Source organism: Eubalaena glacialis, chromosome 2 (genome assembly GCF_028564815.1).
Source record: "Eubalaena glacialis isolate mEubGla1 chromosome 2, mEubGla1.1.hap2.+ XY, whole genome shotgun sequence".
NCBI lineage: Eukaryota > Metazoa > Chordata > Mammalia > Artiodactyla > Balaenidae > Eubalaena > Eubalaena glacialis.
This window is the reverse complement of record NC_083717.1, coordinates 173070574-173098333: the sequence shown is the minus strand read 5'-3', so window position 1 is coordinate 173098333 and position 27760 is coordinate 173070574. Positions and strand designations below refer to the sequence as shown.

Sequence of the window (27760 nt, the reverse complement as noted above, 5' to 3'; positions counted from 1 at the left end):
TGATATATAATTCTTTTTATATATTGTTAAATTTTATTTTCTAATATTTTGTTAGGAATATTTGCATCTGTATTTAGGAGGGAGCTGCAGTTTTCTTTCTATTTCTTTTTTTAATTGTATATTTTTGGTAGCAGGGTGATACTAGTTTGATAAAATGAATTGAAATGTATTCCTTTTTTTCTATTTTCTGGGAGAGGTTGTGTAAAATTGTTGCTAATTCTTTTTTAAACATTTGGTTGAATTCACCAGTGAAACCTTCTGGCCTGGAGATTTCTTTTCTGGGAATTTTTGTATTACAAATATAATTTCCTTAATACTTACAAGGCTATTCAAATTAGTTATTTCATATTGAGTAAGTTATGGTACCTTATATGTTTTAAGGAAGTGGTCCATTTCATCTGAGTTGTCAAATTTATATGTGAAGAGTTGCTCGTAGTCTTCCCTTAATATCCTTTTTATATCTGCAAGACCTGTAGTGAAATCCCCTGTTTCATTACTGATGTTACATGCTCTTTCTCTCATCAATCTTGCTAAAGGTTTGTCAATTCTATTGAACTATGTAAGGAGCACCTCTTTGTTTCATTGATTTTTCTCTCTTTTTTTCCTATTCTCAATTTCATTGATTTCTATTGTTATCTTAATATTTTTTTCCTTTCACTGCTTGGGATTTATTTTGTAATATTTTAGGTTCTTGAGGTGGGAGCATAGAGTATTTATTCAAGATTTTTCCTCTTTTCTAATGTATGCATTATTTCTATAGATTTCCTCCTCTGCACTGCTTTGGCTGTGTTCCACAATCATTGACATGTTGTGTTTTCATTTTATTCAATTTATAATATTTTTATCTCCCTTGAGGCATTCTTTTTGACCCATGCTTTATTTAGAAGTGTTTAGTTTCCACGTGTTTAGAGTTTTCCCTGTTATATTTATGCTTATATATATCCTTGACATATGCTTATGTATATCTTTGATGATCTTTTGTCTGATTGTAATACCAATTGTTGAGAGAAGGGTGTTGAAGTCTCCAATTCTAATTTTGAATTTTTCTATTGTTCCTTTCAGTTATATCAGTTGGTAGATTAACCCTTTTTATCATCATATAATGTTCTTTTCTGTTTCTGATCATTTTCTTTGCTCTGGAATCTACTTTATCTTATATTAATATAATCATTTCTGCTTTTTTTCATTAATATTTACATGGTGTGTCTTCTTCCATATTTTACTTTCATCCTGCCTGTATCATTATATTTGAAGTGACTTTCTTACAGACAGCATATAGTTGGGTCCATGGGCAATGTCATGGATTAATAGCCGAGTGGTCATTAATCCAGTCTGCCAATTTCTATCTTTTAAATGGTACATTTAGACCATTTTTATGTAATATAATTATTGATGTTATGATTTAATGTCTGCCATTTTTGTTTGTTTTCTGTGTTTTTTATTTCTCTGCCTTTTTTCTGTCTTCCTATGGGTTATTTGAGCATTTTTTTAGAATTCCATTTTGATTTATCAATTCTGTTTTTGAGTGCATCTCTTTGTATAGCTTTTTCAGTGGTTGTTCTAAACACTACACTACATATACATGGCTGTCAAAGTCTACTGGTATTGTCATTTTATCAGTTTGAATTGTAGAAAACTTTCTTCCTTCATGTTCTTTTGTCCTTCCTATTTATAATTTAATTGTCTTACATATTCCTCTATATGCATTTAGAATCACATCATGTTACATTTTTTGTGTCAACTATCGAACATAATTTTAAAAGCTAAATAGGAGAAGGAAAATCTATTGGATTTATCCATATATTGGATTACTGTGCTCTTTCTTCCTGATCTTTTAAGATTCTTTTATCATTTCTTCTCTTTTTAGAGACTTTTCTTTAGTTGTTTTTTTAGTGTAGGTCTGCTGACAACTAATTATCTTAATTTTTCTTCCTGAGAATGTCTTGAGTCCACCTTCATTCTAGAAGGATATTTTCACTGCATACAGGACTCTGAGTTGTCATTTCTTTTTTTCAGCATTTAAAAATGTTATGACCTCCATGGATTATAATGAGAAATTAGCTAGCATTCTATTTCCCCCCTATAACTATGGTATCATTTATCTCTCATTGCTGTCAAGATTTGTTCTTTATGTTTGGTTTTCAGAACTTGGTCTGTATTTAGAATAGATTTAGGGTAGACCCAGGAGTCTGAAAGGCCTAGGAAGCTAGATCTAATTTACTAGTAGGTGCATCAAGAAACGAGCACAAACATTTATAGTTTCTGTAAACAGGAGATGATCAATGAACGAGTCAAATACCCAGAATTTCTATAGGCCCCAAAATACATACCCACTTGCACCTTATGAGTTTAGAACCTGAACAAAGTCCAAGATAAAGGAATTTAAATAAAAACCAAAGTTTCCATTAGGTGATTGTAATTTAGAGATATTGTATGCAGGAAGGAACATGATTTTGTTCCTGGATTTGAGCATATGAAAATTATTCTTGAAGTGGTGTTTATAATAGATCATAAATGTCTCTTGCTCATTTTGCTAATTGTCACATGCAGTCCTTTTGATCAAGATAGCCCTTAGACTGATTTAAGACAGGTTACTTGTTTCTTAATGAATATGTTCTTTTTCTGCTCTTGTTGCTAGTAGAAATGTTAAAAATCTTAATAGTTGATTGAATTGTAACTTTCAATCTATATCTTGTTGTTTCTTCATGCCAGAGCCAAGAATTAGGCAGAATGGGGTAGATTATTTTGTTGTTTTCTGTACTGTAGCAATTTTGTGGAGAAGATGTTTTAAATCTCTGAAGTTGTCAAGATGGAAGGTTTCACCAGAAATGAACTGACATCAAATAAAACATGAGTACCTGTATTTGGATGTTTTACCACATACCTAAGACAGACAGTGGATTATAAACCTTTCATTTATTAGACCATTTGGGCTCCATCTGTAGACCAGCATGTTGTTTCAGCGTCTGAGACAAACCACAGAGGATAGCCATACTTTTTGAGTGTTATTCTTCATTTCAACCTGTGTGTTTTCTGTGGTCAGACCTGATGAGAAAGCTCTTAACTCATTGTGGTATATCCAGATATGAACCAGTGGGTGGCAGTAGATATGGCAGAGTTCTAAATAATGTAGCTACCAATTATGGATGGAATCTAAAAGCAGAATGCTTGAGGGCATTTTTTGCTTATTTGTTTTAAAATGCAGGTGATTATTTTTCACACATTTTTCTGATTTTAGCAGGCATACTGAAGGGTAAATTTTTTAAAAACCAGATATATATATATAAACTCTTACTAAGTACCAGACACTATTTTAAGTGTTTTACTTATGTTAATTTTAAACCAACACATTTTATTGTTTTTTGAGGTATTTCGTCTGCTATAGAGTCATATTGTTATTCATTTATCCTATTTACGTTTACTAGTACAATAAAATAGGAAAAACATTTACTGGCAAATGTTATATTAAGCTGAGAAACTATTCAACTGTCACCCATTCATTTAAACAGATTTTTTTGTTGTTGTTTTATGTTGTGAGATATTCTGTATGTTGTATGTTGAGCACATCTTGCCAAAAACAACTGCTTTTTCAAGTGTCTAGGTATTTGCTTTCCATCAAAGCCACATCTTTTGATGTTACCTCCCAGAGTTGAGGAATTTTATTGTGCACAGCTGTTAACTGTAGGTCTTCTCATAGATTGCTGATGTTACACAAGTGATTTAGCAAAGTTTACTTTTAGTTTGGGGAGGCATTGGAAAATGTATAGGCATTCACAGTAGGGCTTGAAATACTATGTCGTTTCAGTAGAAATCTTGAAAGGCAAAGGCAGGTAGTCACTTTTATGAAACAAAGTATCGGACCCTGGTCCAGTTCAGAAGCCCTAGGCTCAGGTTCACATACTTCTATCTAGTTATGTGATGTCGCTAATCTCTCAGAACTCAGTCCTCATCTACAAGATGTGAGAAGGTGGGATTAGATCAGTGGTTTTCAATCAGCACAGTGTGGAGCTTTATTGCCCCACCACAGCACCACAGGGGTTGACCCCAGGATAGGAGGGAAGTCCAGTGGTCTGGCCTCCAGGCCCTTCACTTCTGCTTCCACCAAAGCAGCTTTCTTAATTGTTTATTCATAATATACACTTGAAAGTGTGTGTGATTTCATGCGTAAGGCAGAATTCTACTTCTTTTTTTAAAAAAACTGAAAACCTTGGCATTAGATTATTTCAGCGGTCCCTTCTGTCCCTAAAATGTCAGTAATCCTAAATAACTAGAGAGCCAGGAAAGGAAAAGAGAAATCAACCATTTTCTTCAGCATGTAGATGGAATCTGGAGTATCTAGTATGTAACTGTGGGAGACTAGGTCCATTGTTTATGACCTTTTAAGGATTGTAGTGCGCTCTTTAATTTGGTTAATTTCATTATATCGCGACTGCCACCCACAAAGAGGAATGGCACAAATTTACTTTTTAAAAAGTATTGCATTCTTTTGAGAATTTACATTATCTCTTGTTTTCACTAAATGTCAGGACACATAGAGTAGCATTGAAAAGGAGCACTGAATTACTAAGTGAGATACAGGAGCCAGAGACTAAATGCTTTTCCCTAAACCTCAGTCACTAATTCACCATATTCTTCTGCCAGTGCTACTGTGTCTGGTGCTGTTGTTATAAATGTTGCTGAGTCTGAAACCCTTGTTTCTATAACTTTCTCTTCATTACCAGCTGGGCTGGGTTATAATAAGGATGAGATATTTTGTAGTAAAAGTTAGAGAAGAAAAAAAACATTACTCCTTTCTAAACTTGATCGCCAACCTTTCTGTGAAGGGTCAAGTTGCTAGATGAGTGTATTGGTTATGCCCACCTGAACGTGATTCTCCTTTTAAAAGCAAATAAACAAACAACCTATCTGTTTCCTTGGCTACTAGGAACCAGAATCAACATAAAAAGTGTCAAACCTCCTTAAATAGCCAGACCACTAGTTGCGAAGGAAGTGGTAGAGACAGTCTTAGCCAAAAACATGATCATGATATATTACCCTGCATGTGCCAGAGAAATGCAACGTGGAACAAAACAAAACAAAACAACAGGATTCTCCAGTTCTCATCCATGATGTCCTGCTTTTTTAAGTGGGACTTTTTCCCTCCTCTAATAACCATATGTCATAATGAGTTAGTATCAGCTCTTTTAAACTGGCTAGAGCCTGTCCAAGGAAAATACACAGAATGGCTGCCCTTTTCACCAAAAATATCTTTCATTTACTAATGTTGATGGAAGCACATTTAGCCACAGCAGTCTGCATGGCAGTTGAATTCTGTTTGTATAGAACAGCAAACCAGAGAATAATAAAGCAAAACATGAACATGCCAGTGGTGAGCAAGGGAGCAGAGCAGCCCTTCAGCTTTTTCCATGCCGATCGTTTGTTCTGATGCTGGAAGAACAAACAGCAAGTTTGCTCATTATATCCAGGTGCACTCATCACACTCAGGTGTCACAGCATTATGTAACGTCAACTGTCCAGAGGTCTCACCTGTGGACAGGTCCTCTCATCTGTGTCTGTTTGCAGTAGAGTAGTCACTCCTCAGTGATGCCCAGTAGCCATATTTCATCAGCACAGGTTGATAACCTTGTTTATCATCCCAAATGCATGTAATTGAACAATGCACTTAACAAGTGAGCAATTGCATAGAGAAGTGATGTAGGCAGAGAAAGGTATTTGGGGGATCTAAGTTAAGTAGCAAAGGTAGATAAGCAGTGGTTAGGGAGGCTATGGGTATAAAGACATCAAAGCCCTGGTTGTTGACATCAGTGAACTCCTAAGGTAAGTGAGAGGAATACAAATGTGTGCATTTAAAAAATAACCATATGGAGAAGGGTACAATAAGTACTGAGTGGTACCAAAGAAAGCATGATATGATAGATGGGGTAGGAAAACAGGTGAGCAAGGCTCTAGTTGTGTCTCTAGCACTAACTAGGTAATTGCAGGCAAACCATTTGCCTTCTTTGAGCTTCATGTCTTCATCTATTTATTGCAGAATGAAATATTTCACTGTGGAATAGAAAGTTCTTGCTAACTCTAAGTTCTCCAAGTTTCTGCATAGAGATAAGAAGGTTCAATACAGCCACATCCCCAGAGACTTTTAGAAATGACAGCAATCCAACTACCACTACTAAAGAAAAAAAATAGTGTTAGAAGTTCAGGAGTTACGTGGACTTCAGATAAGGGTGGATCTGTCCTCAACCAGCTCCCTGTTTCTTGGCTCTGCTTTCTTCTTTACCAGCTTTATTGTTGTACAAGTTCCTTTAACATAGTAGAAAATAGAGCCTTGAAAGCTCCAGGCTCATATAAGCTTGCAGCTTCAGAAGGAGATATTCTTTCCTGGTATCCATATCACTGCTGGCATTGCTTAGCTTATATGCGCAGGGAGGTAGGGTGCTCTAACTGGCCAGTCTGGGTCATGACCTACTTTTGTGGCCAAAGAAGTTAACCCCTTGACTGAAAGTTCACAGGAATCACATGGAAAAGAAGAACATGAAGTTCTCAAAGGGGAGGGATGTGACATGGAGACAAAAACAAAAACAGGTGTCTACTTATACTCTTGATATAAGCTGGGATGAGAGTCAGTGGGGGTGAACAGAAGGGGAGTTTTGTAATTTATTTTATTTTTTATTTATTTATTTTTTTTTCAGGTGCAGTTGTGTACAGCTAATATTAAGTATACCATTTGCTTTTATTTATTTATTTATTTATTTATTTATTTATTTTTGTCTGTGTTGGGTCTTCGTTGCTGTGCGAGGACTTTCTCCAGTTGCGGCGAGCGGGGACCACTCTTCATCGCGGTGCGCGGGCCTCTCACTATTGCGGCCTCTCGTTGCGGAGCACAGGCTCCAGACGCGCAGGCTCAGTAGTTGTGGCTCACGGGCCTAGTTGCTCCGCGGCATGTGGGATCTGCCCAGACCAGGGCTCGAACCCATATCCCCTGCATTGGCAGGCAGATTCTCAACCACTGCGCCACCAGGGAAGCCCCTGTATTTTAAATATCAATTATAGGAATTCCTTGGCAGTTTTTGTTCAGCCATTCAAAATCAGGCATCGCTATTGGTATCAGCTTTTTGGAAGAGCAGCGTGACCTTTATGTATTTGAAGAAAACTGAGAACATGATTTTTAAATTGCAGTAATTCTGTGAAGCTCTGAGGGTAGACTGAACTCCTTTACAATATATATTTTATCAAATGTGTGAGTTGAGTTTGGCTGTATAAGAGATCCAATACCCATTATTTATCCAGTTAAGTTTTAGCTAAGGGGTTTGGTGTTTGCCACACCAAGTTGGCTCTGGAGGAACAAGATCACTTTTCTTTAATGGTTGATAGACCCCACTATCCACCATCCCAGCTCCACTGTATCATTAAGCAATGTAATTCATTACAAGGGGCTCAGCTCTGAGAACCTCCTGATATCCATAGTGGAGCAAAATGGCCATGTCCACATAGAGACGCAGTAGTGATCTTGTATCTCACAAGTACTTATTTTTTAATTTAAATTTTTTAAATTGGAGTTTAACTGACATAGAATATTGTATTATTTTCAGGTGTACAACTTAGTGATTTGACTTTTATATACGTTACAAATTGATCACCACTATAAGTCTAGTAAACATCTGTCATCCTGCAAAGCTATTGTAATTTTATTGACAGTATTCCCTATACCGTACATTACATCCCTGTGACTTGCATGTTTTATTTATTTATTTATTTATTTGGCTGTGTTGGGTCTTCGTTTCCGTGCGAGGGCTTTCTCTAGTTGCGGCGAGTGGGGGCCACTCTTCATCGCGGTGCGCGGGCCTCTCACTGTCGCGGCCTCTCTTGTTGTGGAGCACAGGCTCCAGACGCACAGGCTCAGTAGTTGTGGCTCACGGGCCTAGTTGCTCCGCAGCATGTGGGATCTTCCCAGACCAGGGCTCGAACCCGTGTCCCCTGCATTGGCAGGCAGATTCTCAACCACTGCACCACCAGGGAAGCCCCGACTTGCATGTTTTATAACTGGAATTTTGTGCCTCCTAATCCCCTTCACCTATTTCACCTAACCCCATCCCCCTACCCCCAGCGACCACCAGTTGTTCTCTGTATTGATGAGTCTGTTTCTGTTTTGTTTTGGGGTTTTTTGGTGTGTTTTTGTTTTTGTTTTGTTTTGTTTCTTAGATTCCACATATAAGTGAAATAATACAGTATTGTCTTCCTCTCTCTGACTTATTTCACTTAACATAATACCCTCTAGGTCCATCTGTGTTGTTACAAATGGCAAGATTTCGTTCTTTATGGCTGAGTAATATTTCATTGTATATATGTGCCACATCTTCTTTATTCATTCATGGACACTTTCTTACACCATATACAAAAATAAACTCAAAATGGATTAAAGACTTTATAAGACCTGAAACCATAAGACTCCTAGAAGAAAACATAGGCAGTAAGCTCTTTGACATCAGTCTTAGTGATATCTTTTGGATCTGTCTCCTCAGGCAAGGGCAACAAAAGCAAAAATAAACAAAATGGGACTACATCCAACTGAAAAGCCTTTGCACAGCAAAGGAAACCATCAACAAAACAAAAAGGCAACCCACTGTGTGGGAGAAGACATTTGCAAATGATATGTCCGATAAGGAGTTAATATCCAAATTATATAAAGAACTCACACAACTCAGTTTCAAAAAAACAGCCTGATTTAAAAAATGGGCAGTGGAGCTGAATAGACATTTTTCCAAGGGAGACATACAGATGGCCAACGTACACATAAAAAGATGCTCAACATCACTAATCATCAGGGAAATGCAAATCAAAACCATAATGAGATATCACCTCACACTTGTTAGAATGGATATTATCAAGAAGACAACAAAAACAAATGTTGGCAAGGATGTGGAGAAAAGGGAACGCTTGTGCACTGTTGGTGGGAATGTAAGTTGGTGCAACCATTATGGAAAATAGTTTGGAGGTTCCTCAAAAAATTAGAACTAGAACTACCACATGATCCAGCAATTCCCCTTCTGGGTATTTATCTGAAGAAAATGAAAACACTAAATTCAAAAAGATATATGCACCCCCATGTTTACTGAAGCATTATTTACAGTAGCCAAGATATTGAAGTAATCTATGTCTCACAAATATTGAAAAGAGTTGTACTGAAGATAGAATTACTAAAACTGGCTGTTGTTTTGGCCTGTCTGATATCCATACTTCCTCCTTTTGTTAATAGTACCCTGATGTTTGGAAACGGTCCTTTCTGTTCTTCATCCAGTCCTTTTGGGATTATCAGTGAAAGTGCTTCATACTTTCCCCTGGCCAAGCAGTAGGCAAAAGATCTAAGGTAGTCTCATTAGCTCTTCTCCTTATGGAATTTCATTTTGAGTGGAGTAATGCACAGATTAGTGTTACCCAGTATAAAATGCCCATTAGTTCATGCTACCTACATCCCTACACCCCCAGACCAGTTGTTACTCTCTCCAGAGTCTGGATCCACTTTTCTGTTATCTATTGTTACTAGATGTATTGTATCGATAAGTTACTCTTACATCCTTCTAATAAATTCTGAATGCTTGCTATTCAGTTAGCAGCTGGTTGCTATCAGTTAGCAAGTGGTGCGTACCAAAGCCTCCCCCAATTCCATTTATTCCATAGGTCATGATTCTCTGAGTTGAAGTCAGTACTGGGCTCAGCTGGGCAGTTTGACTGGTCTCAGTTGGGCTCCCATCTGAGTCATCCATGCTTCTGGGCATTTGCAGGCTACCAGTTGGGGCAACCTGCAGGGTTTCAGGGGTGGAAAGAATACTGGACCATATGTCTCTCGTCATCTGGCAGGCTGGCCTGGGCTTGTTGAAATGGTAGTGAAAGAGTTCCAAGTGGAAAAGTGAAAATGCATGAGGCCTTTTGGAACCCTTAATGCAGATTGGCACAGAATTGCTTCTGCTGTATTCTATTTACCAAATCAAGTCAGGAGGCAAGCCTAGATGCAAGATATGTGTGACCTCTTGATGGAAGTAGCTACAATGTCGCAATGCAATTGAGTAAGGATGCAGAAAGAGGAATGATTGAGGGCACTTAATTTACCACACCCCAAGTTGGTTTCTGTACCATATAGCTAAAAATCCTGATGTGCCAACAAAAAACCCTTTAAAAATACACCCTAATACACTGGCATGCTCCTGTAACTTTCTTGATGTAACTCTGATTATGGGTGTTTTGGGAGCCAACATCAGCCGTCTACAGACACAGAACAAAAACTAACTTTCATCCTTAATCCCAGTACACTCTGTCTTGAGGGGATTGCTTGCCACTCCTCTGTATTTCTCTTAGCTGTGCAATCTCAAAGGGCCATCACCATCAATTATATCATCTACCAGGTCTCCTGAAGTTTCAGGATATTGCCTGCCCAGTTATGACATATACCAGCGTGACTTGGTTACCCACTATATTACTGCTTCCCGCTCCATCTAGTAGCACGTGCTAAAAACATTGGCATTTGCCTTTCTGGGGTACATATTGAATTTCTGTGCATTATATTTTCCTTTTATGCAGCACAGCCTCTTGGTAAGCTATATCAATCACAGAGTAAGGCAAATGCTAATGTTAATGTGCACTGCTGTAGGTATTTCTTGCCAGTTTTCATCCAAGTTCTAACTCAGCCCAGCCCTCTTTAGGTTTGTGAGATCTAATAAGATCATAGCACAAGGTGGTATAGCTTCAGGCAGAAAATTCTCCTTGCCAAATTCATTTTCCTTTATAGCAAGTTCATAAATTAGTCTAGGGCACTGAGACACCATGGTTATACGCATGCATTTAGACAGAACTCTCTTCCAGCCACTAATTTCTCTGAGATGGTGCCAGACAGTTGGTTAGATGTAGCTTCAGTGCTTCCCACCCTCTCAGTGTGAAATGATAATTAATATGAGTTTACAGTTAAGGTGGTGTTCTACTTCCGTTAATAACACCCATTATTCCAGGGTGTTTTAATTTGGTTATAAAAATTACCTCTGGAGGTGGAACTTGCCTTGGGAGCTTATTTTAAGAGCAAATGGTTTGTTTCTATTTTTTTCTTTCAAAAGAAAAAAGCTTTTTTGTTGTTGTTTTTAAAGAAAATTTTGTGTGTTGCTTTTGAGTTACATAAGCATTAGACCAGATTTCTAAAACATTGGTATGATTTTGGATTTGTAATTGAGTTGGTCTCATTTTCTGGTATCGCCACCAGACCTAGGACCACCCAGGGCTTCTTAGCTAGCTTAGGTTTGGCGGAATCCAGATCTCTACCGCATCTCACCAGTTGGGATCAGAGGGCATTTCTTTCATGTTGCTTCTCACACTTAAACATCAGATTCTCTTTCCAGACAACGGTTTATGCAAGCTACTGACTGAATCGAGTTTGAAAGTAAGAGGCAATGCATTTTGACATTGTATTTTGATGGATATTTTACTTTCTTATTATAGATCTGCTGGAGGAGACTCACAGAAAAGATGAAGAAATGGAATCTCTGCAGGTAAAGTAAATTCTCCAATAGGGCAGGTATCTTTGGTTTAAACATTTGTTTTTACTCTGTTAGCCTTCATTATTGTCACATTCAGACCACTATGGCAAATGGAGTAAAAAAATAAATAAATAAAAAGATCTTTGAAACCCAAGTTGGAATTTGCTTCATTTTGGAAGTGTTTGAGAACATTTATAATCTCTGAAAGCAGGAAGCCAACTCAGTCTCTATGCTACTCTTGAAAGGAACCTTTATTCCTTGGTATAGCTTAGTAGGAACTGCATCATTAGGAAATGGAAGCAACATCTTTACAAAGTCCTTTCCCCAAAAGCAGGGCTAATGAATGAGGATGAATTCATGGAATCTACATTTTCAAGTGAAGATCAAAAGTATTCTGACTCCATGAATATCATCTACTAATGACCAACCAACAATATTAACACATATATTGAGCTTATCCTTGTATGCCTCTCCGTTCACTATGGATGTATACACATTTCTTGGACTGGAAAATTGTGTTTGAAAGATTGCACTAGAGTTTTACTTGACATTTCCATGGTATGAGCAATTGATGTTAACTTGACATCTGACAGAAGTTCTCTCTTCCTTTTACATTGGGCTAGCTTACAAATGGGTAACTCGAGTGTCTATCTTTATTAGGGGAAACAAAATCAGTTATACTCACATGACAGAACCAATTCACTTAACGTCACATTGGGGATTAAGAACAGTAAATACTTTGGACGTTTAAAGTTCTTCCTGGGCCTGGAGCTGCAAGGCAAGACTGGAGAGTGATATAATGAGCTGGCTTGAGTGCTTTAGAGGTAGAGATGTTTGCTTCTGGTGAACGAAGGATGGGTTAAGCAGAGCTCAAAGAGCAAGAGAAATGTTCTTTAATTGGGGATTCTTCTACTTGATGTTGTATCTGGTGAGAGAAAATTGTATAATTGATCTGAAAAATGATTAAGAGGAGTGTAGTTCTACATACCTAATAAAAGTAGCAAGTGTTAGCCACAATTTGTACAGGTTAAATTCTTTTAACATCTTGTGCTGTATTCAGGTATAAAAAGAAAATTCAGTCTGGGGTTAGGAAAAAAATCTCAAGTGTATACTTGCCCTGTCTATCTCTGAGAAATTAATGTCAGCCATGCTTATTGTTATAAAGAGCAAAGGTATGTATGTATACTAATTGTATACAGTGAGAAGGTGATAAAGGCTTTTTGATGCATTTTGGTTATGCATTATGTTTACCATTGGCCCCAGAATACCACAATAAGAATAAGCATATTTATTGAGTACTTAGTACATATCTGGCCTTTTGAAATGGCATCATAAACCTTTTTTTAGTTTATTTCTCTCACAGTATGAATGTTGGAACCAGAAATCCTGTTAAATTTAATAGCCTATGTTGTTTCTCGAATATTTATTAAGTACTGGCAGCATTTTCTACCAAAATGTCCATTGAGTACACTAGAATGCACCAGCCAACTAACTATGGACGTTTAAACATATAGAGTATCCAATATGATGTCCAACAGCAGAAGAGTTCAATGTCGGCACTTTGTAGTGGCAAGTAGTGTCTAATACTAACACCGTTAAGAACAAAGAAGGAACTTAATACCTCTCAGAGTGTACAAGCGTGCAGGGACACATCACACAGAGCCTTGTATTTTAAAGACTAGAGGAAAATCCATCAGAAAGTACCTCCATTCCTGAGTTTCCATATTCAAATATAAATATTACAGGTGATATTTTTGAGAAGATTATTAAAGTATCTAGGTAGAAGTCTTACAACCACAAAATAGAACTTTGGGGAGAAAAAGAAAAAATAGTTTTTTAATAATTATAGCACTAAGTACTGGATATTGACCACTTTGAGTTTTAAGTCTTGGCTCTGCTTATGATTCACTAGGTAACCTTGAGTAACTTTGCTGTGCCTATTTTCTCGTCTGTAATATAAAATCATAAAACTGTCTTCCAGAAGTGTTTAGTGTGGATTAGATTATCCCAGAAGGGAGAGCTAAATATTTCATTCCAATTTACAGTGTTAGCAAATCCCCATGTATCCAAATTGAAGTCAATTTTATTCACTCATTATCATCATATAATTATGTATAACAGCCATTCTACATTTAATGTTATCCTCCTAAGGGTAGGGGGCGTTTATTTATCTCTAAACACTTCCCAGTTCCCTGTAAATAAAAGGTGCTCCATTTACTCATTGCACAAATATTTATTGAGTACCAGTTCTGTGCAAGGCACTGTACTGGGCAAGTTGCTTATGCTAGTTTGCTGCCCTTTATACCAGAATTAATGAAAAAGAATTTTAAATAGATGTTTATAATAAAATATTAAAAAATGATATTAGAGAGGATGTATACATCATTGTGGGAACATATAACAGTACCGATCTTTGGTAGAGATACAGGTAGGTTGGGTGCAAGTATAGGGGGTTGAAGGTGGGTAGGATGAGCAGGGGTGGAGTGGCAATCCAAGTAGGCTTCCCAAAGGAAGCCAATATTTAAATGATAATCAGGAGTTAGCATTGGTGGGTTTGGAGTAAAGGTAAGTTTTAGGCAGTGCGAAGGATATGGGAATGCCTGAGGAAAAAGCATCAATTTCATGTTTAAGGAACTGAAAGAATTTCAGTGTGGTGGAGTATAGTGTCTGAGAGAGGAGAGGCAAGACAAGAGTTTGTAGGGTAAACAGAGGTCTAAAGGATCTCATAAAGGAGTTGGAATTTTACCTTTAGTATATGGGAAGCCAGTAAAGGGTTTGAAACAAGAGAACAATGTGATCAAATTTTCATTTTTAACAAGTAACTGGCTATAAAGTCTAAAACCATTGGGGGCAGGCAAGATTGAAACCAGGGAGACCAATTAAGCAAGTGTTCGTGAGAATGTTGGCAAGAGATGACAGTGACTTGGATTGGGTGGTAGCAGAGTGTGTGAAGAGGAATGGGTGATTTCTTAGTATAATTTAGGATATAAAAATTTAGGGAACTTTTAGATCGTTAGGAAGTATAAAGAAAGGAGTTAAGAATGACTCAGGTTTCTTGATTGGGCAGCTTCATGGATGGCTGTGCTAGGCCATGAGATAAGGGGAAGTTGATTAGTTCAATTTTATGGTATTCTGAGTTTGGGTGCCTTGAAACATCCAGGTGGCAATGTCCTATATTGAACTGGACATGCAGAATTTGGTGTCATCAGATCTGGTCTCTGTATCATATAGAGATGATACTAAAAGTCATAGGAGTGGGACTTCCCTGGTGGTCCAGTGGCAAAGAGTCCACCTTACGATGCAGGGGACAGGGGTTCGATCCCTGGTCAGGGAACTATAGATCCCACGTGCCACGGGGCAACTAAGCCCACGTGTCGCAGCAACTGAGCTCACGTGCCTCAACGAGAGAGCCTACGTGCCGCAAACTACAGAGCCCACACGCCCTGGAGCCTGCACACCACAACTAGCAAGAAGCCCATGCACCACGACAAAGAGCCCGCATGCCTCAACGAAGATCCCGAGTGCTGCAACTAAGACCCGACACAGCCAAAAATAAATAATAAATAAATCTTTAAAAAATAAATAAAAGTCATAGGAGCAATGAGAACTCCCAGGGAAGTATGTAGAATAAAGAAATGAAAACTTAACCCTGTGGAACACCAACACTTAAATAACAGGCTAAGGATGAAAATCCTGCAAAGGAGTCTAAGACCTAGGGAAAATAAATTCTAGAGATCATAGTGTCGTGAAGCTTAACAAATAATATTTCAAAGGGAAAATAATCAGTAAAGCTGAATAAATATTTGTTTAATCCTTGAATCCACTTAGCTAAGGGGTTTAGGTTTTAAAATAAAAATTTATTTTAAAATAAAAAATTGTAATTTCCTATCATATTTATGAAACAAATCATTCACTTTTGTAAATATCCACTAGGTAGCATAATGCTTTTCCATAGTAGGTACTCATTAAATTTCTGTTGACTAAGTAAACAAATGAATACCACCCTGCTGGTCTCTTATTTACACAGCACCTATTCCTGGTTCTCTTTAAGGTCTACCCATTAAAAAACAACCACCATCCCTGTCCTAGAGTTCATTTTTGTTTAAAAAACTGGGGGGCGACTTCCAAGTTCTATCAATTCTGTACACATACATACACACACACACACACAAACACACACATACAGTTACTTTCACTCTCCCTCCTTCTCTCTATCCTGTCCTGCTCTCCCTCCCTCCATGAATGTAGTATTGAAACAAAAGGTCAGTAAGTGAGTAATTTGTCACAAGTGGTAGGAATGGGTGGGGACAGAAAAGGATAAAATGGCAAGGGTGGGGACAGCAGCAGAGGGGAGGGCGTTTTCAATCTTCAGAGGAATCACAAGCAATGGAGACAAACATATTGAGTGATTTTTACAGTGCAGCTGGTAATTACCAAAATTCTTCACTGGAACTTAACATTGTCTGGCTTGTGTGTGTGTGTGTGTGTGTGTGTGTGACATTCATTTGCAGTTACATTGTGTGCTGCTCTTCTTAAAAACAAAGTACTGTCTTTGACTATAAGTGTGTGGCACAGTATCACAGTCCTATCTGCATATGGGTTTGAGGTACATTGAAACAAGCAAATCCCTTCTTTAATCCACTGCAGATCAGCTGAAACATTTTAAATAGACACAAAAGGTAATCCATTTTTCCTCACTTTAGTTGAAAAGTATTCAGTGACTGACACCTTACTTGTGATGGCTGCTAGTGGTAGGGTTGCTGTTGTTCTTGTTTTTATTTTTTAAATTTCCAGCCTACCTGGCTCACCTTTCATCAATTTCTTGCTTTCCTTCCCCTGTGTCACTTTGTGAACCCCAGAATGCAAAGCACACCAAAAGAGTATCATGCTTCGTTATGAAAAGCTTCAAAGTGCTACCTATGACAGTCACTTAACAGAGTGTCTGGAATATACATGTGCCCCTCCTCTTCTGCTAACTTACCGTAATCTGGCTTTTGGTTTTATTTTAAATGAGATAAAAATAGATGATTATGAACACGATTTTTCCTATCCTTTTTCCTCTTTTACTAGGCCATCTTTAGGTCATTTCGAGGCAGTATTCATATACATAAATTGGGGACAATAATATTGCTGACTTCATAAGACTGTTGAGAGGATTAACTATGATTAGAAATGTATAAACCTTAGTATCTGGCAGGTCCTCCATAAATATGAATTCCACACGCAGACTATTTAGTTGCACCTACTATGTACCAGGCATGCTGCATGCTGGGCATCGAAACAGTAAACATCCTTGCCTTCATGAGACCTGCCCTCGTGGAGCCACTCCCTCACCGTCTCCTTTCCTCCCCTTTTCCCTCCCTCTTCCTCTCTCTTCCACTAGGCAACCATGATTTTGCTAAAGGAAATGTTACATCTTTGGATAGCTACTAAATATAATGAAAAAGTGAAAAAAGTCACAATATGGCAGTAATGAAATTGACTATGTGGGCTACATATGAATATCAGCCTCATTATTTTAAGAGGAAAAAGGGAACATTTTAATTGTAGTATCTATAATCTAAAAGTATTTCTGGACACTTTCTTCAGTATCAGTACTTTCATTTAAAATGAGCTGAATCCTTCATTTAATTTTTTAAAATTGGGTTTATGTTCTTTAAAAAAGTAATTTTTTTTCAGAGACATTTCAGAAGCTATGCCCTTGAAGGACATTAAGTGGCACTATCGACTTGTTGTTTTTCAGATGACCTGTAATTATGTTTAATTTCTGTCCTAGACAGCTTTTAAAAAAAAATATTCTGAGATCTTCCATTTGAAGGATTTTAGTTTTTTAGAAATGTTTTGGGAGTGGAGGGGCAGGTGTTTGATTTTTGTTTTTGTCATTTAAATAGTGCTTAGGCACAAGCATCTGAAATGAGCTGGAAGGAGAAGATAATCTTTTCCTCAGTCATTACTTCATTTCAGCTACTTATAGAGCAGCCTATGGCAGTGTGGTGTTTTGAAGAAAAAAATAGAACTCGAGTTTCTTAGTTCTTTTGGAACAAGTCTAATAAATATTAACATAGGTGTGTTACAATATGGAAAAGAATTCCAGTGCAGAGTTGGCAGTCACATCGTTGGAGATAAACTAGGCAAGAAAACCCACCAAAGACAGAAAACTGACATGGGCAAATAAATTGCCCTGGCAGAGGCTGACAGTATAGAACATTATCTGCTCAGAAACCCCAGTAGATGGCCAGTCCTCCCCTAGTGAGCAACCGTGGGATAAAGTGGGCTAGTGACAGACCAACTGGGTAGTCTCTGTGGCTTTGTTGTCAGTCACTTCTGCCTGACTGTAGAATGTCCAGACCTGAATTTTCAAACTAGGTAGTAGTTTGGGGAATTTAGAGATTGTGGGTAGAAAGCAGGGATGGGGTAGCTAAGAGTCCCTGAGTTACTTTAGAAGGGAAGGTGAGGGTGATGTGGGATGCTGCGTCCTAACACTGGATCTCCAGAAGAGTTGAAGGATTAGTAAAAGAGATTCTTAAATTTCCCCAGAAATTCTCATTAGCTTGGGAGATACTAAAGTATGTTTTTAGAAGTCCCAATTTGAATAAATTGATGAACTGGGATTGACTCTTTAAGGCTTTATTAAACTGGAAGGTAAATGCCATATCCTGCTCACCCCTCGGATAACTCCTGAGAGTTATAATGGAACGTCTGTAATTCCAGAAACAAAAATGTAATGCATATGTACTTATTCTTCCCAAGATGCAGTCTTCGAAATGTAGGCAAATCTCTTTGTATCTTTTTCTTTGTCTGATGTATGATTAAAAAATAACGGTCCTAAGCAATGACTTAAAACATGGGCGATTATAGGGGATGGAGGGTTGGGCAACACTTTGCCCCTTTCAGGGCTATGTGACTTAATGGCTCATTAAAATCTCCATTTTCTCAGAAGGTGAAGAGGCTTACCAAGCCTTAAATTTGGTATGAGTTCTCAGCAGAGATAAAACGTTAGCAGTCTGTATTAGGGTCAAGCAGGGTCTCAGCCAATTAGATTTGCACACTTCAATTTACTATGTCAAGAGGCCTCAGGAGAGCAGAGAACCAAGATCAGTAAAATAGATTCCACTTGAAATTTTAGTGATCATTAAATTTTATCACCCTCTTTCACCTGAAATTTGCAACTTAATTTTAATTCCAAATTTATGACAATAAAAATGGAAAATAGAATACCCTGAGAGTGAAGTATTCTTGTGCCTGAGTGTATGGAAGTTGATTGACTAGATTGTTTTCTTTTGAGAATAAAAAATATAAAACTGTGGCTGGTTTTGTTTATCCAAAGGGATGTAAAGCAGAAGTCCTAAAGATTCCGCAGTCTCCTTGAATCAAACTTCTTAAAAGGCTTCTAGAAAACAGACGCCATTTGGAAACATTTTAAAAATGCAAAGACAGAGTGTAGTCTTTGAACTCAAAAGCCCAGATTTTACCCTGTGACAGAAGGTTTACTAAAAACTCAGTAGTGAAAATGAACTAAGTATGTGTTACAGATTTTGTAAATTGCTGCCACAAGGGGGGAATTTATTTTATCTGTCTCCATACACCATCCCTTTTGCAGTTGACACCATAAAAAGCAACACTTCCAGAAAACATCCCCTGGTACCTTCATCAGAGTCCAAGCTCTGGTTTCCTTGGGCACTGGGCCTGATGTAAAGAACAACTTGCGTTTTCTTGTGAAAAATGAAAACCATCTAAGCATGTTACGATGTTTTGCAAGTGTTGAGCTTGTCTGGGGGTTTTTGCCGTGTTTCCAGAGTCAACTGTCGCCTTACGATTTGGGGCAGTTTCATTTGGGTTGCATTTCGAGTGATCATTTCAATACCACGCTCCATAACGTGTATCTGCTTGTTCTTCTCCTGTCACATCCCTAAATGGGCCTCAAACTTTGGACAACTAACCACGTGTCTTAGTCCCTTCGGGCTGCTATAACAAAAATACCAGAGACTGAGTGGTTTAAACTAGAAACGTTTGTTTCTCACAGTTCTTTTTTTATAAATTTATTTATTTTACTTATTTTGGGCTGCGTTGGGTCTTCGTTGCTGCGCTTGGGCTTTCCCTAGTTACGGCGAGCAGGGGCTACTCTTCGTTGCGGTGTGCCGGCTTCTCATTGCAGTGGCTTCTCTTGTTGCGGAGCACGGGCTCTAGGTGCGTGGGCTTCGGTAGTTGTGGCTCGCGGGCTCTAGAGTGCAAGCTCAGTAGTTGTGGCACACAGGCTTTGTTGCTGCATGGCATGTGGGAATCTTCCCGGACCAGGGCTCGAGCCCATGTCCCCTGCATTGGCAGGCGGATTCTTAACCACTGCGCCACCAGGGAAGCCCCGTTTCTCACAGTTCTGAAGGCTGGGAAGTCTAAGATCAAGGCAGATTCACTACCTGTATTCAGTATTTATGTTGGCAGATTCAGATTCAGTATCCGGCCTGCTTCCTGATTCACAGCAGACAGAGAGCGCTCTGGAGTCTCTTTTATAAGGGCATGATCCTTTCATGAGGACTCCACCTCTGACCTAATCCCTTCCCAAAGGCCCCACCTCCTAAAATCATCACATTGGAGATTAGGATTTCAACCTATGAATTTTGGGGAGACACAAACATTTAGGCCATAACATTGTGTTCTCTGTATTGTCTTCCATCTCCTGATAACAGTGACAGTTGTGAAAAGCAATATTTTAAGTAATGACTGTGATGTACAACAGATTTGGAAATAAATTCTCAGCAGTAATATATTTCTGGGTGAAACAATTTCTGCTGACTCATAAAACAAATCTCTGAGGTTCAAAGTATTAATAGGAGATCATTGAAAGAAACTGTAGTTCTCACTTTAAGGGCTATCTCCAATTCCCATCCCTGGCTGATCTTCCAGAATATAAAGAAACAGAGGATTTCCCCAGTCTAGGATCTTGGAAACTCACTAATGTTATGTTTCAATCTATTAACAAATACTTATTTAGCATTTGTTAATTCCTGTCAAGATTGTGCTAAATCAACCCCAAAGGGTGATGATCTGTACATTAGAGAAGAAAAAAAACACCCTCTGTCTTGTTAATGAATGATATTAATAGCTACCAGACAATTCTTTTGTGTCATACACTGCTAAAACTTCTAAATGTATGTCATTTATTCCTTGCAACAATTCTATAAGATAGATACTTTTATTCTCATCTTACAGATAAAAAAGCTAAGGCGCATAGCTTGCTCAGCCAGTTAGTGGCCAGGCTGGTACTTGTGTTAGAATTCGCTTGTCTTCTGTGCTACTGTGCTTAAATGCCTCGTGAGCTTACAGAGAACAGAATTTCTTCACTTTTTTTGTTTGTTTAGGTTCCTGGCATTTCTTTAAGTGTTCCTTTAAATTTCTTCCATTTTTTTCTATGCGAATGATTTGTTAGTAAACATATTAAGCATTTAGTGTGGTAAAATACTGACCTCCTACTTCCTCAAGAAAAAGACTATAAGAAGCTAAACAATTTTGAGAGAGCGCATTAAACAAGTCAGGCGACACTGGGGTCTTAATAGTAGTGAAACTTCTTCCTGCCTTTCTATAACTTTAAAACTACTTATAAACCCTTAGGCTCTAAGCTCACATGTATATGGTGACTGGACAGTGTTAGCTATTGGCATGTGAGAAAGATTTTAATTCCTGGTGCAAGATTATGAACAATCCAGTAATCTTGAATACTTCTAGGAAGGAGAAGGGATCATTTTTCTTTTTCAGTTCTGCACCTTTTCTTTTTGCTTATTCATCATGTTTTAAATAAACAGACTGAAGAAAGTTGTTATTAAAGCCCTCCTTGGGCTTCTTCAATTTCAGTTTTAAACCAGGTTCAAAATATTCTGGCAAAAATTAAAGGCAACATTGAAAACGTGTGCATAAATTTTAAATTGTGCAAAAGGTGATAAAACTAAACTGAGCTGAAAGAATGACTAATAAGCATCTCCTCTTATATCTTTGTCTTTTTATCATACTCAGTGATTATTTTGGTTTTAAAAAATTAATTCTGAAGTGCATTCCTTTTCCAGAGTATCTGCATTACACTTACTATTCTAAGTTTAATTTGTTAGAAGTTTAATGTTTACTTTTAAAAGTGTGAAGGCTTATTAGCATGCTAATAAATAACATTTAATGTCTGTTAACAATGTTTCTATATTTGCCCATAAAATGAAATAGAAAAATACTACCTGCAGGGGACTGCATGCCTTTACTACATTCTGGTGGTAATTGAAATCCCTGGTTCTCATTTCATTGTTAGAAAGAACTAATAAATTTGTCACGAATGAAACAGGGGTGGAGCAAAGAGGCCATTTATGAGCTCAGTGATGAAACTAATCTCCTGCAGCTCAGATCTAAAAGAACTGGGAGACCAGCACAATAGAGGTGCCATTTAACTGCACAACATCACCGCTAATTAAGTGTAGATCTTTGCTCTCCTTTATCCTTTCTTCTGCTCTTTCCCCAGTGGTGTTGACTGTGTGTGTTTCAGCTGGCCTAATGTCAGACCCAGAAGTCAGAGGGAGTTGCAACTTACTTAAGAAAGGCATATGCCAAAAATATAATCTTTTTTATTATATACTGAAATAAATATAAAAATGTGTACAAATAATGGTTTTTATTTGAACATTAAATTTTGTTGTGATATAGTATGTGTTTTGTTACACTGTCACATGACATCTGTTAAAAATAAGGTTTTGGAATGCTCTTCTGGCATGTGTAATTTTGAGAAAAGGCTCCAGAACAGTTTTCCAGTATATCCTCTAACCTCTACCACACACATAAAAATAGCCCTGGTGGTAATATTGGCATTTATTGGCTCTTTGCTCATAAAACTGCTCTGTCAGCATATGGTATTTTCACTACTCCATTTTGTCAACATATTAAATAAACAAACACACACACATTTTTTTAATGTGACCTTTTATTTGTCTTTCAGAGTTAATGTAGACTCCTTTGAGTCAGGTGGACCTGGATTACAGTCTAACTGCCAACATTTAATCACAATGTACAATTCAATACATATATCTTTGAAGTCTGTTTCTCTGACTTAAATGAAGTTAGTAATTTTCACCTGTTGAGAGTTTTTGTGAGCATTAAATGAGAACATATGTGAGAAGCACCCAATACAATTTTTGCAAATAATAAGCTTTTAATAAATGGTGTTGATTTTTATGATACTGGTAATTTAAAGGAATGTTTTCATTAACAACCACAACACACGTACCACTGTCCCTTTTGTTCCTTAAACTAAGCAAATTCTTTCCTGTCCCAGGACCTTTGCCTTTGCTACTCCCTCTCTCTGTAATGCTTTTCCCTTAACTCTTTCGGTGACAGCTCTTTTTCATCCTTTAGATTTCAGCTCAAATGTCACCTCTTTGCGAGAACTTAACCTGATCAACCTGTCTAAAGCAAACCTCTGCCCTTACCCCCCATCATAGCTCCTGGGTGTCTTCTTTATTTATGTCCTTGTCTTCTCCTTTAGAATGTAAGCTCCATGAAAGCAGAGAGACCTTATCTTTCTTGTTAATAACTGTGTACCCGGTGTCTATCATAGTGTCTGTGTCAGTAAACATGGATGAATTAATTAAATGAATAAATGAGTGGGAGGGAGGGAGAAAGAAAGGAAGGAAGCAATGATGTAGGGAAAGAAATTGGAAGGAAAGAAAAAATAATGGATAAAAGGAACAAAGGACAAAAGGAAGAAACGTATATGGCCTGAGGAATGGTTTATATTCTGGGCATATGTATTTACGAACATACAACTTTTAAATTTTGCTTTAAAGTTTAAAAGTTGGGTAAAAATTTTCTGGTTCTTATTTTATTTTTTTATCCCTGGTCAGTATGTCTCACCTTATCCTCTGCTTCCAGAAACGTACAGGGTTTCCTACAGGGTGACCTCTGTGAGGCCGGAAGTAATTCTTATAGGACACCAATATCTTAGAAAAGGGGGTTGCCAGACTTCCTGTAAAGGACCAGTATCTAAATATTTTCACTTTTACAGGCCATATGCTCTCACCCAACAACTCATCTCTGACGTCATAGAATGAAAACAACCATAGACAATATGTAAAGAAATGAGTGGGCTATGTTCCAATAATACTTTATTTATGGAAAGTGAAATTTGAATTTCATGTAATTTTCACGTCATGAAGTATTATTCTTACTTTGACTTTTTTTTTTCAACCACATAAAAATGTAAAAACCATTCTTAGCTGGCGGACCTATAAAAACAGGCAGCAGGTTGGAGTGACCTACTGTCGTACTTCGCTGAACCCTGCCTTGGAATGAACTACAGTTTAATGGTTATCTGTCTCAAGAATGTTTGTCTTTTGAAAGATGAACTGGAGTGGGGAGAGTCAAAGAGTAAATTTTTGAGTTCTTCCTCAAAGAATAAATTTCTGTTGGTAGAATTTTAAATAATTTTGCAAATAGAAGGAAACTATAATTTTGGGTAATCAGTCAGACCTTCCTGAACTCCTAAAATCACACTCCATTAGTGGGCCATTATCCACAGGTAAGGTTGTGAGTGTTAAAAGTAGCTTTCATTACTGGCTAAAACTGCCCAGGTGCGTCTGTTAAGAAGCTCACATCTTATTTATTCCTTTCTTCATAGACTCTGAAATTTAGGATCAGTTACTTCCTGGGATGATTTTGAAAGCCAGACAATTGGAGATATTTTGAAATGAATCACTATTCTTTATTTATAATCCTGAAGAGTAAAGTATTTTAAATTTCAAATAATGATTTCCCTAAAATTTGTGACCTTAGTTGGGTAAACAGTTATTTGGAGGAACATTTTAAAGGTCCTTTAAAAATCATTAGAAATTATTATGGTCCTATTGGTGTTATTTTTATAGCTATTACTATTTATAGTGCTTTAAGTAGACAAGAGCTTTCCAACTCTTTTTCTTTACTCACATCTCTCTTAAACAGCCAAAGCTACTATTTAAAATGCCACCTTCGGAAGATGCTAGTCAGACCGCAATGAGAAATCAGAATGAAGCTCAATTTGAAGAAAAAGCAGTTAAGTATTTCATAGGTAAAATATTTAGGATATTTGGAACTGAATAATCAAAATACATCTGCTTTATTTCAGGACATACAGGGTAAGTCAGCCTTCAGGTATGCTTCCCAGAAGTTCAACTGAAAACTAAGTTGTTGGGTTTTTGTAGATACTAAGAATAGTGCACCATTGATTATCAGAGTGCATATAATCTAAGGCTAGTTTTAAATCCTGTAATCACCTTTCCCTTTCTACCTGTACTTGTATATTACAAAATGGAGGTTAGTAATAATTCTAAGCTGAGTCAAACTGAATTAGGAAGCAAGAAAAGCCTGAGTTATGTCAGCCAAATACATTATTTTAAAACAATCTGTTTATGCCTTGATCACTCATTCTGAGCAGCAGCCTCTCTCTTTGTATAGAATGGTGAGAGAGAACTGTACGCAGTAGCCCGCAGAAGGAATATGGGAATGAGGGTGAAAAGGAGAGTATCTAATATAATGTTCCTTATGTTTTAATTCCTGAAAAGAATTGAGTAAATGACTTTCCATGTAAATTAGGATGTGGATTATTGGAATTACAATTTAATTCCCAAGGTGGACTGTTTGCTTTTGCCATTTAATGACTCAGCCATGTGACATGCACAATAGTCAACAATCAAGTGTTGCAATTCAAATATTCAAGAGGAAGGAGCTTGAGACAAAGGGTTCTGTGATTATATGGGTTTCCTTGTGAACATGCTTCACTTGGAAACCCAAGAGATGTGTACACTTGAGGGAAACAAAGGAGATGTTAGCCTCAGGGAGTCTCATTAGATCAGCTATGTTTGGTGACAGTCAGATACACACCCTGAAAACAAAAAAAAGCATACCCAATTGTTTTCCACAAGTTATGCATGACACAAACCTACTCATAAATTATGCCATAATCACCACTGCACTATGATTTGCATAAGAGTTCAGAGCATATTCAGCTGATATATGACAGGCCTCACAACTGGAGACATGTACGTTACTTCTTAAAGTGTAAATCCTTGAAAAAAAATATGGTGTGTTGGTTTCTGGGTTGTTAGCTTTTTCCCCTGCTACTCAACTCCTGTTCCTGCATCTCTTTTGGGGGCAATCTTTGAAATTACATTGGTTATCATTTGCATTACCCCTAACCACGATCGTAGCCTTTATATTATCTGCAAATAACTTTTAGTTGTTCTCCAGTCTAGATGTCATTCATTGAACTTTTGTTACCTGTTACTCGCAGTTTCACTGTGGCACTGAGCAGTACCAGCAGAAAGATAATTCTGTCTTTTGCCCTTCATTTGGGTTGCAGTCTTATCCTGCAGGCGCACACCTACGCACCGTATTACATTGCGCATTAAAGAAGAAACTTAACAGTGATTCTTCATTTTAAAGGGGGGGGGCAGGGGGACGAAATCTCATTGCCTTGCTTTGTGTTCTAAAATATAAAGGGTAAATCTGAGATTTTTATTTTTTGGTATTAGTTTCGTACTGTTGACTAGAAATGCTTACAGGGATTTTAAGCAAAACCCTTACCTAGCCTTTCTGGCTGCATTTTCCAGTGTGAAATCTGTTGAAACAAACCAACAGAGCCCCATTTCCATGCTTTCTCTTCATTTTCCTCCTTCACCCCACTTGTATTCCCTGCTCCGCAAACCCATGTACACGTCCCACTTCAGTGTGAGTGCAACCTCAGCCTTTCCTGAATAGTACTGAATGGAAGTGCAGTAGTTAGCAGTGGCCTCATAACAATACCGCAAACCACACCGCCAGCCTGAGAATACAGCAGAAGAAAGCTACAGAAGCAAAACTGGCTGCCTCAGGTCCCTATCTGGCAATGGTAGTGGATGAGAGAACAGATCAGAAATGTGGAGCACACACTTCGGCTTTGTTCTTAAATTTTGTCATTGTTTCTGCTTCTGATTTTCCAGTCCCCAAGTGAAAGGTAGATAACAAGGATCATTACTAGGCTAGGAAATAATACGTACCTTTAAACTGGCTTTTCTTGATAACTCAAATGTTGGGTTTTCTTATTGACGACTTTTTAGGTAAAATCCTGATGCCTTGTTGTGGTTTTCTTTTCAGCATTTCTGTTTTGTTATTTTGAACCCTGAAGTAGATTATTTGAAAAAGGCACATAAGCAGCTAGTGAAATGAGTTAACAAAGATTGACCGGAAGTATCTAATGATGGCTAAATTGAACACCAGATGATGGGAAAGCACTGCATGCTGCCCTAAAGTCATTGATTCTAAAGTTTTTTAAAATATAGAGTAACTTTGACTTTTAATAGATAACATGCAATTTTATGTACAGATCTTTGACTTATGTGTGTATTCAAAGCCAACTTACACTATATTTTAAAACTTTTTTTGGTGTTGCAACATTGAGGTTGTTTACGATTTTTATCTATTTTGTTTTAATTTTTTAGAATGATTCTATGAAACACTGATCTTTTTTTGTGGTGGTTAATAGAAGCCTTTTCCTTTTCTTTCATTTTAATATCTTGAAGTGTGGAAACGAATGCATTTGAAATTATTTCTAACTCTTTGAATTATTTTAAAAAATGATTGACAATTTGTTAAATGTAATGGGTTGTCATGTGGAAATGCATAGAGGAAAAATGCATTTCATTTTATAACCTTCATGTACGAAGCAGCAGGTAAAGTGTGAGTGTTGATTAAACCAAGATAACATTGACAGGAAAAATGCCCTGCAGTGGTCTCTCTGGGTGAAGCTGAGTGGATTTTTCTTCCAGAAAACAGGCTTTGTGCATTTAGAACAGTGATGAGAGGGAGTCCTCACTGTGGGTTTTCTTTTTGAAAATTATATGTTCATCATGGCCCTTCAGTACAGAGAAGTTTCCAGAATTAGTCTATGCTTGTAATGTTTCTTAGACTCGGAAGCAATAGAGACTTTCATTATATTTTTGTGCCAGTATTGTGCTTTTTTGTATGCTAATGGATGTATTTAAAGCATTCTTGGAAAATGCTGCATTATTGTGATAAAGTCACTAGACCTGTACAGCTCTACTTATCAGGGGCAGAGAACTCTGAGTATTCAGACCTGTGAGCCTCTATTTCATCTCTTAGATGGGATGGATGAACCAATGTGGCTAGTTGATTGGCTCAGCTGAGTCAAATAAACTGTCAATGACCAAGGATTCAGATACCAACTCTCCACTTAGCGTTCATTTCCTAACAGC

General features: G+C 37.5%; 1 protein-coding gene across 1 annotated transcript in view; it reads left to right on the top strand.

The window, feature by feature from the left end:
• The window catches only part of CEP128 (centrosomal protein 128), a 440326-nt gene that overhangs the window by 354644 nt on the left and 57922 nt on the right, over positions 1-27760 (top strand). Inside the window, exon 20 of the mRNA XM_061182773.1 lies at positions 11476-11525. Within this exon, the coding sequence (XP_061038756.1) occupies positions 11476-11525 (50 nt within the window). The remainder of the gene's footprint in view (positions 1-11475; positions 11526-27760) is intronic.